The sequence below is a fragment of the Heterocephalus glaber genome, unplaced genomic scaffold, assembly GCF_053883595.1.
Source record: "Heterocephalus glaber isolate CG9 unplaced genomic scaffold, H.glaber_assembly_v1.0 deba00001457, whole genome shotgun sequence".
Lineage (NCBI taxonomy): Eukaryota > Metazoa > Chordata > Mammalia > Rodentia > Bathyergidae > Heterocephalus > Heterocephalus glaber.
This window is the reverse complement of record NW_028258305.1, coordinates 25,204,993-25,220,416: the sequence shown is the minus strand read 5'-3', so window position 1 is coordinate 25,220,416 and position 15,424 is coordinate 25,204,993. Positions and strand designations below refer to the sequence as shown.

The 15,424-nt window shown below is 35.2% G+C and overlaps 1 protein-coding gene across 2 annotated transcripts in view; it reads right to left on the bottom strand.

Moving 5' to 3' along the window:
- Nucleotides 1-15,424, bottom strand: part of Thada (THADA armadillo repeat containing) — a 139,972-nt gene that overhangs the window by 33,761 nt on the left and 90,787 nt on the right. The window contains exons 26-27 of one of the 2 annotated variants that reach the window (XM_087216439.1): nt 9,653-9,744; nt 9,163-9,566 (exon numbers count right to left, since the gene is read on the bottom strand). In XM_087216439.1, coding sequence (XP_087072565.1) covers nt 9,542-9,566; nt 9,653-9,744 — 117 coding nt within the window. In that variant the 3' untranslated portion in view covers nt 9,163-9,541. Of the gene's footprint in view, nt 1-9,162; nt 9,567-9,652; nt 9,745-15,424 lie in introns of those variants that run through there. The other variant, XM_087216438.1, reaches the window with a different exon arrangement.

Below are 15,424 nucleotides of genomic sequence, written 5' to 3'. Positions count from 1 at the left end.
CACTAGGTGAGATTTTTAAAAGGCAAGCTTCTGATAAGAATAAATTAGATAGAACAATATACCCAGACATTTGTAAAACTTCCTGTCTTCCTACAATTTTATGTGGGAAACATATAAATAAAGGAAAAAATACTTTCCTATTAGGCTAAAATACTGCATATATTATGTTCCTATTTTTAAGTCACTATTCTTAAAGAAAATATTTTCAAAGTTTCTGAGATGGCCTAGTAGATTGCAGCAGTAGGTAGTATTAATTGGCTAATCAGCATTCACTCCCCCATCCCAGTCCTCCTTTCAACAACTTTGACTTTGGCTGGGAATTCATCCTTTTCAGAGTAGTCATATGCTTCAGAGAGGGCTGCACCAACCCCAGACCTAAATGGAGAACTCTGATTAGTCTAAGCTAATTATGGTAGATCACTTACTTCCCCAGGGTTAAGTTGAGGCATGCTGAGATGTTAACTCTGGCCAACAAGATGTGGGGAAGAAAGTCTGTAGGGTGTGGAGGTAGGGCCCTAAGAACACATACAGGAAGAGGTGCTGTTGCTTTTAAAAAGAAATAAAGAGCTGGGAGCGGTGGCACATACCTGTAATCCCAGCACTTCAGAGGCAGAGGCAGGATTGCCGTGAGTTCAAGGCCAGCCTGAACTACAAAGTGAGACCCTCAACAAGCCAAAATAAATAAATAAAAATAAATAGGAAAAAGAAACATGCAGAAGGCCACTGGGATATTGTGCATAGATTCTGCAACCTCTGGATGTGATTACTACAGCATCCCATGGCCATTAAGAAAACTTTTCTGGGTGTATGCCATCATATCCAGGATGGCATCATAGAAACAAAGGGAAAAATCTGGGTCTTTGATTATGTTATCAACCTGAAATGAATAAATCCTCCTTAACGTGGCTATATATGGTTACTTTTCCTTGTTTAAATTTTAATTTGAGTTTTCTATTACTGGCACCCAGAAGTATTCTAACTGCCTTAAGTCTTATATTTATATTTTAGTAAGTGGAGTCATTATTTGGGAGATGAGGGGTAATAACAACAGAGTACACTGCTTGATTTATTACCAAGACAAACAGTCCAAAGGTACAGAACTCAGTCCTCCTAGGTGGCCAAAAGCCTGCCTTCTATATTTTGAAGTTGGTTACTACAGTAAGTGCCAAACTTACAAACAAGTTCTGTTCTGGGAGAACATTCATAAATCAGATTTATTTGTAATCCAGCAAAGCTAAGTCTTATACAGTACACCTGTGAAAGTTTGCAACTCAAATGTTCGTAAGTCAGGGATTTACTGTACTCTGTTCCTCATTCCCTCCCTGCCCGCATCCCTCCCCACATACACACAAACACACAGATAGCTACTATGTCACAGGTCTGACAGACTACATACTCAGCTTGGTGATCAGTTCTTCAACTGTGCTATGGGCATTATTTCTCCATATCAAAAGTCAAAGCTTTGGGAAAATGGAAAGTATTTCTCCTGATAAAATACTAGACTCTATTATAGAATATGAAGTTTATTCTCCTAAAGAGACATTTTAATTATAACAGGATTTTTAAAAATCTACAATTATGAAATGTATAGATTCACATGTACTATCTACTACATATAGGATGCTTTTAAATTTTTATCTGATAATTTAGGATAATTTATAGTGTATTTAACTGCACTAAAACTAAACCTGTTCCTGCCAAGATAATTGGAAATGAACACTGGTGATGCTCCTAATAATCAGAAACATGATTAGTATCCCCATATCAAACTACATTTGACAGAACACAGATGGTAATAGATGTTCTTTGAGAGAAAGAGAGACCAAAGGTCAAGTAAATAATTTAGGGAAGTACTGCATGCTACATCTCTCTCAGGAAGATTCACAAGACACATTACAACATATTAAATGTTCTAAGACAGTGGTGGCAAACCTATGGCATGCCTATTACTCATTTTTCTTTTACAATAAAAGATGTTATTATGTGAGTTTTTTCTTCTAAACTAAAACCTCAATATTCAGGTTTAATTGCAGTGCTGGCACTTTGCAATAAATAAGTGGGTTTTGGGTTGCACTTTGGGCCCTCATCTCTAGAACATTTGCTCTCCTGTTCTAAGATATACTGCCATAAAGAAACTTTTATGTAATCTAACAATTCTATTTACTAAAACATAAAAATCAGTTTTTTACTAAATATCTTTTAATCTCTCAGAGAAAATAGTATTTCTTAAAAGGTAGGACATATTCCTCTTAGCACAGCCACTACTCAGTTCAGAAGTGACAAAAAGAATAAATGAACACACCTAGTTGGACTCATGCTTTCATTCTACCAAGACAGCTGGTTACTCACAAGCAACTCTCTTCCAGGGCTGTGCACTGTTTTCCAATTCCACTAATCAGTGACACAGAATGGAATCACTTCTAAAATGATTCTTAAAACAAAGATTTTATCATGGAATACTCTGATACAGAAATTTCTAAACAATTCCTAAAGTAAAAAAATCAAACTAGTTTCTTTGGCCCGTCTGTTTTACTCATTGATACGCACCCAGAACCTAGTACAGTGCCTACACAGAGAAGGTGAGCCATGAATCCATGCTCCAGGAATGAATGAACTCCATCATCATGTCCTCTCTAACCTGGTCTGGTTTGTTATCTAACTTCCTCAAACATATACAATATGTGTCCCAACCATCACATCTTCGTTTGTGTCATATAAACCCATATGCCACACTCTCCTCTATCCCTATACAAATTCTGCCTTTTCTTTCAAGTCCAGATTAAACTGTACTGTTGCATGGGGCTTGACCTCATCTTCTGACCCTCTATCCCCTGACAGCGAGTACCACAGAGTTTGCTAATCATATTTCCTAGCTCACAAGTTAGTCTTATCTCTCAATAAACAATAAACTCTTTGAAATCTACAATCATGTCATAAACCATTTTGGTATGTGGTAGAAGATATGTAGTAATTCAATTAAAAATGTATTCATTATATTTTATAAAGAAAGTTCAATGTATAACTCTAGTTGAAAGTTCCTGGAATTTCAAAACTATACATTACTAAAACTAGCAGTTACAAGAATTAAGTTTTGAATAAGAAAGAAATATTATCCAGGTTCTAAAGAAACTGTTCCCTTTGGCTTTAACCTCTGTAACTCTATTTTCTCATTTGGAAAATAGCTCTGCAATATTTCTCTACAGGTAGTGAATGGGCAACAAATACCGCTTACAGCAAATCTGACGTCTTAAATTATGTAATCTTGGTATTACATTATATTAGTCTGGCTCATCTAAAATGTAAGCTGCAAAAATACCAAAGTTAAGAAAAAATATTTACTCATGCTTTTACTAAGATGCAGAAGAAGGATCCATGCATTGCCAAAATTCCATAGAACATGCTCAAACGAAAGCAACAATGCCTTAGTTATTAAAGAAGGAAATGGCCTGAAGCAGTACTTAAGAACAAAGATTACTTGGTCCATGCAAGAGTCAATATTTAAGAACACAATGACTAATTCCCACTTGAAATTCATGAATATATTTCTTTTTAAGAATTTCTTTTTGGTTAAACCTTTTACTTGTGGTTTTCCCATCTGTAATCTTTGAACCTAACAATAAACAAAAATCTGAAATATGAAACTCTTCAGTAGGCCAAAGTGTAGGTATAGACTTAATTCTGACTTTAAGAACTTTTCAACAAGGGTTACCCAAGACTTCTACTTTATTTCTTAGTCTCTAAAAATATTCATTTATCTACTCTGGCTAAAGAATCAGATTGAATGTTCTATAAGCATCCGTGGAAAATGCACAAATGACACTTCCAGACCATGGCAAAACACTGGGCTCTTAATTTCAAATCATTAATATTTAAAATCCCATGACATGCATTTCTTTGGGAGAATGAACCTCATATACTACATTAAAATCATTTGGAACCAACTAGTAGTATTGTTACTAATAGAAACTTCATTTCTTAAAAAATCAGCTAATTTTTAAAAATGTTCTAGTTTATCTTACTGTGAGCTAAAAATAAACATTAAATTATAATACCAGTACTAGCTTTATGATCTTAAGCAAGTTACTTAATATTTTTGCACCTCCATTTTCACATCTGCAAAATGAGAATGGGAATAGATAATTTTTTAGTTTCTCTCAAAGATAACAATAAGTAATAATAATATTATTAATATCATTTTAATTAAAGATTTGAATGAAAAATATAATCAGAGAGAGTGAAAAACAGCAGGCTAAGTCTAAAAGAAATCATTCACAGGTAAAATTTTTGTAAACCTCCAAATCCTCTTCCTGTAGCACTAAACCAGTATCAAACACAAAAGTTTTACAGAAGTAACTGTAAAAAACCTATAAATTTCTGGCCAGCAATAATGATACCCTACTGGGTTAATTTACTCCATTCCCTACTTAACAATCAGAACACTAAGATTTCCACCTTCCTGGTTTTACAAAGATCTTAGAAACCCTGAGACCTGCACCTCCCTCATCTCTGTCTGCATGGAAACATCAAATAGCGCGCTGGGTAAAACAATATTCATAGGCCAAAAAAAGCACATAATCCATATCGTCTCCTACCATCCACAGGCTTCAAGTCTCCTCAAAGCAAGCTTCTCCTCTGGAGACCACTCACTTTTCCTACGAAAATCAACCTACCATGTGGGAAATGTGAGATTATGATCCATATTCAGATCTTAGGTGAAGTGGCTCAATTCCCATGGGTTGACAAGGTAAAACCTAAAGCCAGGCTCTAAAACAGTGACCTACTATTCCTGAGGAACTCTGCATGTTGGTAGGCAAATTAACACCATTCTGAAGATGGAGTGCAATTCTAGCATTCTAGTCCTGCTACTATCTGGCTGCATGACAGTAGGCAAATAACTAGATCTCACTACCCTTGGTTTACTCCTCTGGAAGGTGAGAATGACATTACCCACTCATAGGGCTGAGATCAAGGCTAATTAGACACCTGAAAAAGGTCTAGCATGTACCAAGCACAGACAGGCAGTCAGCACTGAAGAAACACCACCTCTCTTCAGAACTTGGCCTTTCCTTCAACTCAGGTTGAACAGAGACTCCACAAAACAGGTGACTGTCATCTTGTTCACTGGACAATCGGTTCCCTTAGGGCTCAGGATATTTCTGATTTATCTCAGGAACCCAGTACCTATCAGAGGGCTGGCCCAGGGTGAAAATCAATCAATCAATAAATAAATGCTTGCTCAATGGAGAAAATAAGAATTTCTGGGGTCAAAGGATGTTAACATTATCCTGGCCACAATCAAAGAAAATTCTGATTTTTAGTTTGGCCAAATAGGTCCTTGTTAAAAGCTACCATGCAGTTCAAAGCAACCTATTCTAAATTCTAATAATTATATTCTGTAAAATAAAAAAACCCAATTGCTCTACGGCTCTCAACTTTAGTTTTGAGAATCCAATTCTTTTCTAAACAATGGAGTGGGTAACCACAAAAACTTGTGGAATCTCTTTTCCTAGAAAACACAAAGAACAGGAGAGAAGTCAGTCTATCTGGAAATTGCTTTTAAATCTGCCTACGAGCAGGATGCTGGATAGGACTGGATGCCCCTTGGAGAATCCCTCCAGATCTACACCACTAAAATGTTAAGAAAAATAACTAAAATAATTTTGTCACTTATATCCAGGAAAATAAAATAAATTTAACATCTAACACAGTCACTGGAAAAAAATTTCTTGGACTTAGTGATGCTTTTACAAATACATTTTCTTTTTAAACTGTACTAAACACAATCCAAATCTTGAATAGGAGATCTTTTTAGTAAGAAAGAAGAGAGACCACACCTAGAAACATATTTTAATAAACAAGATAATTAATTATTTCCCTTTTTCAATCCACTTGTTTCGGTGTATCCCAAATATATTCATCCCTAAAAGTCTGGTAAGTAACTCTACTTGCTTCAAATATTCCACTCAGTTCTCCCAGTTATGAATTTTTATGGCAGCCATTGCCCACATCACATTATGCAAGTGATTCTTACATGGTGTCTTCAATTTTATCTGACTCTCAAGTAACAATTTTTGTCTCCCCAGATGAACTGTAAGTTCTTTGAGTAAGTTCCAAGTTTCCTATCACTCATGTACAAGACAGTGCAAAAGCTATCCTATAATACTCTGTGTGCTGGGCACCTGTGTGAAGTTTTGGCAAAACACTCACTCCACGAGGTAAAAAATAAAGCTTTTCAGAGGACTATACTTCAATATTCCTCACTGAGCTGGGACTAGTTTAGTGAGGATAGTCCAGGCTAAAGGGAAATACCTAGAATTAAAGACCACATTGGTCAGATCCTGACCTGTGAGGAAATGAGGAGCAATGAAGGCGAGATGCAGATGGAAGCTGCTTTAGAAAGTGCAGAACATTCTCCAGATTGCAGAGCTACGCAGGTTCTGATTTTACCTAGGATAAATTATCCATTCTGTCAGGTCCAGTCAGTTAAGTGGCAAGAAATGGAGGAAAGAGTTTTAGAAATTAAAATGTAGTAACATTTAAAACGTGCAAGTAAAACTCATAGTCCAAAGAACACATCTAGAACAAGACCAAAGGGCTCAAAAGATCAATCATTAGACGTGCATGCCACACACTTCCAAAGAGGGAGGCAAGACTTTTCTTTATATAGAAAATGGGAAGTTCTTGACCCTACTCCATGGCAAGTACTGTTCTAGGTACTAACAATATAGCACTTTACCAAACTTGCAATTTGAGCAACATTATATAAAGCCAGAGCTTAGTACTGTAAGGAAAGAGAACTCAGGGCTAATCTAAACCTCTTTTCCAGAGGAAAACTCAAGGCACAGAAGTTAACTAACGTGTCCCAGTTGATTATCATGTCTATAGGAAGAAAGGTAGAAATGAAAAACAGATTTCTTAAGCCTCCTCTATAACAAAATAGTCTTATTTATTAAGCAAGTGCTTTTTATGCTTCCTATATACCACACACTGTGAGCCAACAGGTACACAAAAAATGACAAGAGACTAACCCTGAAGCTGTCCTCAAAAAGCACTAACAGCAAGACAACAGGATGAGTACAATAATAGAAGCAGTAACAGAGAGAAATAGCAGACCATCTCTCTAATTGCTTAGGACTTTCAGTATTTTCAAAGAAAATAAACTTCTAAAAGTTTCTTTTATGCTCACAATAATCCCATGAGGGCACATCCTAGCTCTTCTTATTCCTGTTTGCAGATGGAGAAACCGAAGTGCAGAGAGGATAAGGGAGTCTATTAAGGTCATCGCCAGTGGCAACAAAATGCCTAAAACCAAGTTTGTTTACTCCAAGATAGACATTTTTTTTCACAATTAGATGTTAAAGGCAGATGTTCTTTTTATGTCCAATTCTTCTCTGGGCAAGAACACAAATTTGCAAGATTATGTGCAGGACAATCTGTAGTTGTGAAAGCAACCTTAAGGGCTTTTTTTTTGGTAGCGGAGATTGAACTCGGGACCTTGCGCTTGCAAGGCAGGCGGCAGCACCACTGAGCTAAATCCCCGCCAACCTTAACTGGTTTTGAAGTGTCATGAGGTTAGTTATTTAATGGTTAAGTAACCAATCTACAAGACACCATTACTAGCATTCTTAAAGTGTCCATTATACACATGAAGAATAGATGGAAAAGGTCCTGCCCTTGTAAGGAACAGTCATACAAACATTTCAACAAGAAGTGACATAATTAAACAAACTACAAAAGTAGAAGGATCATCATAAACAATTACAAATATAAGACACTAACAATTTTACAGAGTAACTGGGGGCAAGGGATGCCATGAAACAGACTCCTTAGGGATTAAATGGAGAATGAAGCCTGTGTAGATTCATAACAGTCTTCAGATAAAGGGTCTGACCAAAAATGTTCATCACATTTAAATAAATTATTAACTTTCTAATTCCTTCATTTCACTTTTCAACTTTACTCAAAACAATTATATAAATATTCCATTTCTCTCTTTCTAGGAAAGTTCTAATTTTATAATTTTTCCTATCCAAAAGGAATAGAATTTATAATGGAGGTTTCCATCAATGTGGCTTTGGTAAAGAAAAAAACCTAAAATTATGTGGTATCACTATGCTATTCTTCCATCCTCCTTCAGTCGCAATCTAAATTCAATAAATCTGTTAACTTTTCTTTTTCAAAATTTATAGGGCCGGGGATTTAGCTCAGTGATTTTGCCACCTGCAGTGCACGTACAAGGACCCAAGTTTGATCCCCGGTACCAAAAAAAAAATTAAAATTTATATACACATGCAAGAATCACTTCATAAAAACTAAAGGAAAAAGCACTCCTTCATTTTCAAGCTCAGTTTTAAACATCAACTTTATTTGCTTGATAACCTACTATGTTTTATATATACCACTATTCATTGTGGCCTTATAAGACATAACTATTTTAAACCTCAGCACATTATAGATTAACAAAGTAGACAAAGCTAAAAAGAAAAAACACTAGTAATTTAAATTACTACAGAAAAATTACTTAAGAATAGGCTGAAAGGTAAAAATTATGAGTATCTTTCCAAAAGAATAATGGTTTCTTTTAAAATACAATTCAATTTTTAAAAAATTTTTGTATTTTGTGAATATATTCAAAGGATTCAAACTTTTAGCTAGTTACCTCCCTTCTTAACATTTGGTTGATTTTTAAGGTGATAAATTGCAATTTAAATGACACTTCTGAACTTCTACAATAGGTTTCACTAGAATTACCACGTGCATATCACAAAATTGTTTCAAGATATTCTTTAATTTTTAAGACTTAGTTTCACTACAATTAAATATATTTTAACTCACAACAGCTTAAAACCTAAATGTGAAGCATGGTAAACTTTTCAGCTAGGAAAGGAACTGGGCCTGAATTTGTCTAGGTCCTCAGGAAGAGACTACTGGACCAAATCAGAGCCTAAATGAAGTGAAGGAAGAAATTAAACATGCAGTGACAGTGACATCTAGTGTTAACAACTGCAAGCCAGCTATACTACCATTAAATCCTCTCAAATGCTTAAGAACTATTCAAAGCTTCTCTTCTTGAAAAACTTGTGTAGTGTATCAAAAAATCATCCTTAATAGGATGGGTCCATAGGTTTCCTTCCAGACATTAAGAAAAAAATAGACAGTAAATTAAAGACCAAAAGTAAAAAGCATTGTTTATTTCATGTGATCAATATCTCAAACCATTCCCATTCATTCATTATAAAGGCAGTCTAGGACATATTCTGATGAGTTTCATAGTTATCTAAAACTTCCACTTGTACAATTAAAGATACTGCACAAGATAATACTTGATAGCACATCAAGAAAAATTTAGGACATTTCAGGAATACTTGAAGAAGATACAAAGAAAAAAGAAAGAAATTTCAGTGATTACACTGAGAAACAAGTCTACATTTCAGCTCTTACTATATTTTTGCTGCTCTGAAAGGTTCACTTATTAAACAGTTGATATTTTTGCTGAAGGGCTTAGAATTTGGCAGCATAGGTTAATTCGCCATAGTATTTTTTACAGTTTTATACTGTAGGTGAATCTATAAAAGTAAGCAGAATTTCGACAATTATTTTTGGCCAGGATAATAGTGTGTAAAAAGTAAAGTTAACATTAGATGGAGCTTACCTATTTGTTTTGGAATGGTCATCCTTTCCCTGTTTAACTCCAAATATTCTTGTGATCAAGGAACTAAAGAGAAGTGTGGATGAATTTCGCACCTAATGTAAAAATAAACACAATAAAGGATTAAGAAATATTCATGGCATTAAACCAACATTTATAATGATCAAACTAGATACTAGATACTAGATTTGTATCATCAAATATAAATGTTTTTAAAGAGAAAAGACAAACTATTATTCCATACCCTTCCTGACAATGAATATTCCAGGAAAGACCTAAATGCTTTGCATTTTCTTTCTGTGATTATTTACCTACGAGAAAATACTTGTAGGACATAACTTCAAAGAAACCATGCAATTAATAAAATCAAGAGTGATAAATATTTGAAATGTTATTTATTAACCTCACAATGCCAGTCACCGACTCAAGAAATCTTAACCTTGAAATTATTTGAAATAATAAGAGGTAAGAATTTTAATTAATGACCTTCAATCATTTCTCCAAGATACTAACAGAACACATCTTTTCCAAACCAATGTACCAAGATGCTTTGCAATTACCCTGCCAAATCAGAACAGGTTGTGTAAGCACGTACTGCCTTTCCCAAAGTATGCAAGGCACTATTACCAGCACCACATCCAGAAATAGAAAACACAGCCACTACAGAGGTCATATTCTCATTAGGTAGATGTCATTATCATATAGTATGTTAAATAGCAAAGCCATTAAAAATAGTAAAGCGGGATTTGGAAAACAGCTTCCTAAAACCAATGCAGTAAAGATTCAAATGCCCAAAAGGACCAGCAAGCAACAGAGGCAACAGTGAACTGTGTCTAATGCAATCATTATTCAGGTTCAGCTGACTTGTTGCCACTACGGAATATAAACCCAGTGTTGCCCGATCTGGTTGTTCAAGAGAAGCCAGAAAGCCTGATTTTTATGTGAAATTTTGCTATTTTGAAACCTTGGCAACAAATTAAAAGAAGAAGGAAAACCCACCATAGAGGCCAAATAAAACACAGTGATGGGCAACATTTGTCCTATTGGCCATCAGTTTATAACCTCTCTTCTAGAAGCCCCAAATTACCTCAATTCATCCCTGGTAACCCTGGAAGTAGACTTTACAGATATACCAGATCAATTCATACAAAACTACAATGAAACCCTAAAATCAAAGATCTACTTGTGTCCATTCAACAGTCAGCAAACATTAATGGAATCCCTACTATGTGTCCTCCCTACTATCTCTAAACAACAAGTAATCTATCCTGTTACCTCATCAATATTGCCTCTTGCCCAGCTCAGGTCTCAATTACCTCTTTCACATTCTACTCAAATAGTTCTCGGACTCCTAGATCTAAGATGACTTGGCAAAGACCCTGTTTCCTCTCAGAAATCACAACAACAAAACACAAAACGAGGGGTTGAGGATATGGCTCAGTAGTAGAGCATTCAATTAGCATGCAAAGGTCCTGAGTTGGATCTCCCACATGGTGAAACAACAGAAAGAAAGGAGAAAGGGAGTGGGGGGGGGTGGCGTGAAAAGAGAGAAAAGAAGAGAACAAAATTATAAACAACATCTTCCCCTAAACCAATCTTTGTGACAAAGGTGGCAAAATTAAACCAGGAGTACCTGGAGATGCTGAGAAAAGCATACTTCAAACAAAACTGCAGGGATCTATTTTACAAAGTGAGTAGGCACTTTCAGAAATAAAAGTTTGAGCCAGTAGGCTGAAGGCAGGAGGCACATAATGTCTCTTAGTAATATTAAGATACACAACAAATCCCAGTACTATCAGATTGATTCATCTGGGGCCAAGGATTTAGCTCAGTGGTTCCACTGCCTCCCTTGCAAGCGCAAGGACCTGAGTTCGATACCCGGGACACAAAAAACCAGATTGATTTATCCTGCTATGGTCTGAATGTCTGTGTTTCTGACTCCCAAATTTAGATGTTGAAATCCTAACACCCAAGGTGATGGTAGTGGGAGGTGAGGAAAATTTAAGATTCAGTTAGATAATGCAAGCTCTACCCTCATAAATAGGATATTAGTTTCCATACAAAAGATGCCCCTTTGCCCCTTCTACCATGTGAGGATGAGTAAGAGTCACTCCACGAACCAAAATACAAACCCTCCGTAGACAATGAATCTTAATATTAGGATCTTAATATTAGATTTTCCAGGCTCCAGAACTGTGAGGAATAAATTTCTGTTCCTTGTAAGTCAGCATTTGTGGTATTTTTTTATAGGAACCAGAACAGACTCAGATACCCACTAATAGTTCCCTTAAGAGTAGCCAACGATGATCATTACCTATCTCTGTAGGTGTAGCAAAATGGTGATATTCTATCAGGCATTCTGCATTACTTACTTATATTCCCAGGAAAAAAAATCTTTTTAAAAAAGCCTTCCCTCATCAGCTATTTGATTACCCTATTAACTCAGTCAATACAGAATTATTTCCAAGTATTTACCAATTTTCAGTTCATTGCACAGAGTGTCATTTTAAAAATTACTTTTCATTTTATTGAGATAAAATTCACATAATGTAAAACTGAGCATTTTTATAAAGTATTTTAATCAGCTGTCTTTACTATATTCCCAAAGTGAGAAATTACCATCACTAAATACTTCAACAATGTTTTCATTACCCCAAAATGAAACCCTATATGCATTACTCATCATTCCCCACCCTCCCACAATAGAAAAGCACTAATCTACTTTTTATCTCTATAAATTTGTCTATTTCAGAGATCACCTATGCATGGGACCATGTAATAGGTGGTCTTTTATCCCAGGCTTCTTTCACTTAACACAAAGTCCTCAGCTTCACCCATGCTATAGCCAACAGGATGCTATTCCTTTTCATGGCTGGAGGATATCCCATTGTACAGCTATACCACATTTTAAAATCTACTCAGCATTTGATGGACAATGGGCTTGTCTCCACTTTTTGATTATCATGAATAATGATGCTGAGAAAATTTATGTACAAGCTTTTGTGTAGACTTTTTTTTTTGGTACTGGGGATCAAACTCAGGACCTTGAGTTTGTGAAGCAGGTGTGGCACCACTGAGCTAAATCCCTGACCCTGTGTAGACATGTTTTTATTTCTCTTGGGTTATGCCTAGAAGTGGCAGACACGATCATAAAGTAACTCTGTTTAACCTTTAGAGGAATGCCAAAGTGGTGGTATCATTTTATATTCTCACCAGTAACATATGAGGGCTCCAATTTCATCACTTCCCCAATTTCTCCACATCCTCCCTAATACTTATTACTGCCCATCATTTTTATTTCGTTAAGTATGAAATGGTACTTCATTATGGTGCTAATGTGCATTTCTCTAATGACTAATGATCTTAAGCATCCTTTAATGAGCCATTTGTATGTCTTCTTTGGAAAAATGTATTCAAATTCATTGCCCATTTTTAGTTGAATTATCTTTTTGTTATTGAATTATAAGAGTTCTTTATATATTCTGGATACTAGACTCTTACTAGATATATGATTTGGAAACATTTTCTCCCATTCTGGGAGTTGTCTTTCCATTTTTTGATGGTGTCCTTTGAAATAAGACATTTTTATTTTGAATAAGTCTAATTTACCTGATTTGTTTTTTTAACCTAATTTCTTTTGTTGTCTGTACTTTAGATATCATATTAAGAAACTAGTACCTATTTCAAGTTCCAAAATTTTCCACTTTAATTTTTCTTCCAAAAGTTTTATAATTTTTACATTCAGGTTTTTGATCCATTTTTAGTTATCTGAACATGGTATGAGATGAAGACTAATTTCATTCTTTTGCATGTGGATGTCTATAGTTGTCCTAGTAGTATATGTTGAAAAGATTATTTGTACTCTGTTGAAGTCATTCTTGTTTATTAAATGTGGAAGTTGGATAATCAATCCTATTCTACTGATTTATATATCTATTCTTAATTTAATACCACAATCTTATTATTGCTTTTTCATAATTTTCAAAATTAGGACCAGTGAATCCTCCAACTTTGTTCTTTTTCAAGATTGTTTTGTCTATTATGGTTCCCTTGCATTTTCTTACACATTTTATGACCAGCATGTCAATTTCTGCCCAAAAAAGCCAGAAGAGATTTTAACAGAGATTGTATCAAATTTACAGATCAATCTGGGGAATATTGCCATCTTAATAATTTAAGTCTTCCAGTAATGAACACAGGATATCTTTTGATTTGTTTTGGCCTTGAATTTCTTTGAATAACATTTAAAAATTTTCAGTGTGAAAGTTTTACACTTCTTTAAATTTATTCCTAAGTATATGTGTTAGGTACTGTTCTCTTGTTGTTGACACAAAATACCCCACACTCAAAGTTAAACGGGGAAAGGCTTATTTGGCTTAGTTTGTAGAGGTTTCAGTCCATAATCAGCTGGCTCCAAGGCAGGGTGGCAGAGGGGTAAACAGTTCATAGCAGCAGAAGCAGAAAAAGCAAGAAGAGAATTAAACAGCGAATTTCTGCCCCTTTTATCTTATTCAGACTACTGGTTTAGTGGTTTAGTAATCACACGCCCTTAATGCTAGCACACACTAGATTCACACACCTCTGAAAAAGACTGCATGGGGCTTTAGGAGGATATCCTGACACAAGCCATAACAGTGTATTATTTTTTTGATGCTATTATAAAAGGAATTCAGTTTCTAGATTATTCACTGTGACAGTACAACTGAATTGTTATTTTAATCTTATGCCCTACAATCTTGCTGAAATTAGCCCTAGTGTGTGTTTATGTGCCTCAGGATTTTCTACATATAAGATCATATCATCAAAAAATAAAGCTAGGTTTGTTTGCATTGCCCTTTTTAATCTGGATGACTGTTATTTCTTATTCTTGCCTCACTGCCCTAGTTAGAAGCTCCAGTGTAATGTTGAATAAAAGTGACAAGAATGGATATACCTATACTTTAAGTGATCTTAGGGGGAAAACTTTCAGTCTTTCAATATTATGTTGTTAGCTATGCTTTTCCATTGATATTGTTCACCAGATTAAGACATTTCCCTTCCACTCCTAGTTGAGTGGTTTTTATCATGTAATGGAATTACGTTATTGTTAAATATTTTTTCTGTACCTGCTTAAAAACCATGTAGTTTTTGTCCTTTATTCATGTTATATGATATTAACCAATTTTCGTATGTTGAAATGTATACCCTGTTTTAAAACTGTATGAGATATACAGCAGAACATTAAAAAGAGTTAGATGTCCTGGGCATGGTGATACACATCTGCAATTCCAGCCACTCAGGAAGCTGAGGCAGGAGAATCACAAGTTCCATGCCAGCCTAGGCAACTCAGCAAGATCCTATCTCAAGGTAAAATAAAAAGGGATGGGACATAGCTCAGTGGTAGAGCAGTTGCCTAGGATACACATGGCCCTGGATTCAAAATTCAGCACCAAAAAAAAAAAAAAAAAAAGTTATTGTAGAGGTAGAGCAAAATAAAGTAGCTTAAAAGACTGTGTTACTTAGAAGATTGTTCTGGCATTTCTGATAGTAAAGTGGTTCAAAAACATCTACTTCAGGTAACATTTTATATTTAGTATTTCATGTATATTTTCTGTCCCTGTGTACTATAAAGCTAATGAGGAGAAAACTGAAGTAGATACAGAATTGAGAAAGAAGTTGTTGACTAACAAACTGCATTATCAAGTCCCACATCAGTGATAACAAATGCTAACAGCAATCATTAATGGTTTTTTTCAATCTTTTGTAGTACACAGGGATGCTTTACCACTGAGCTAC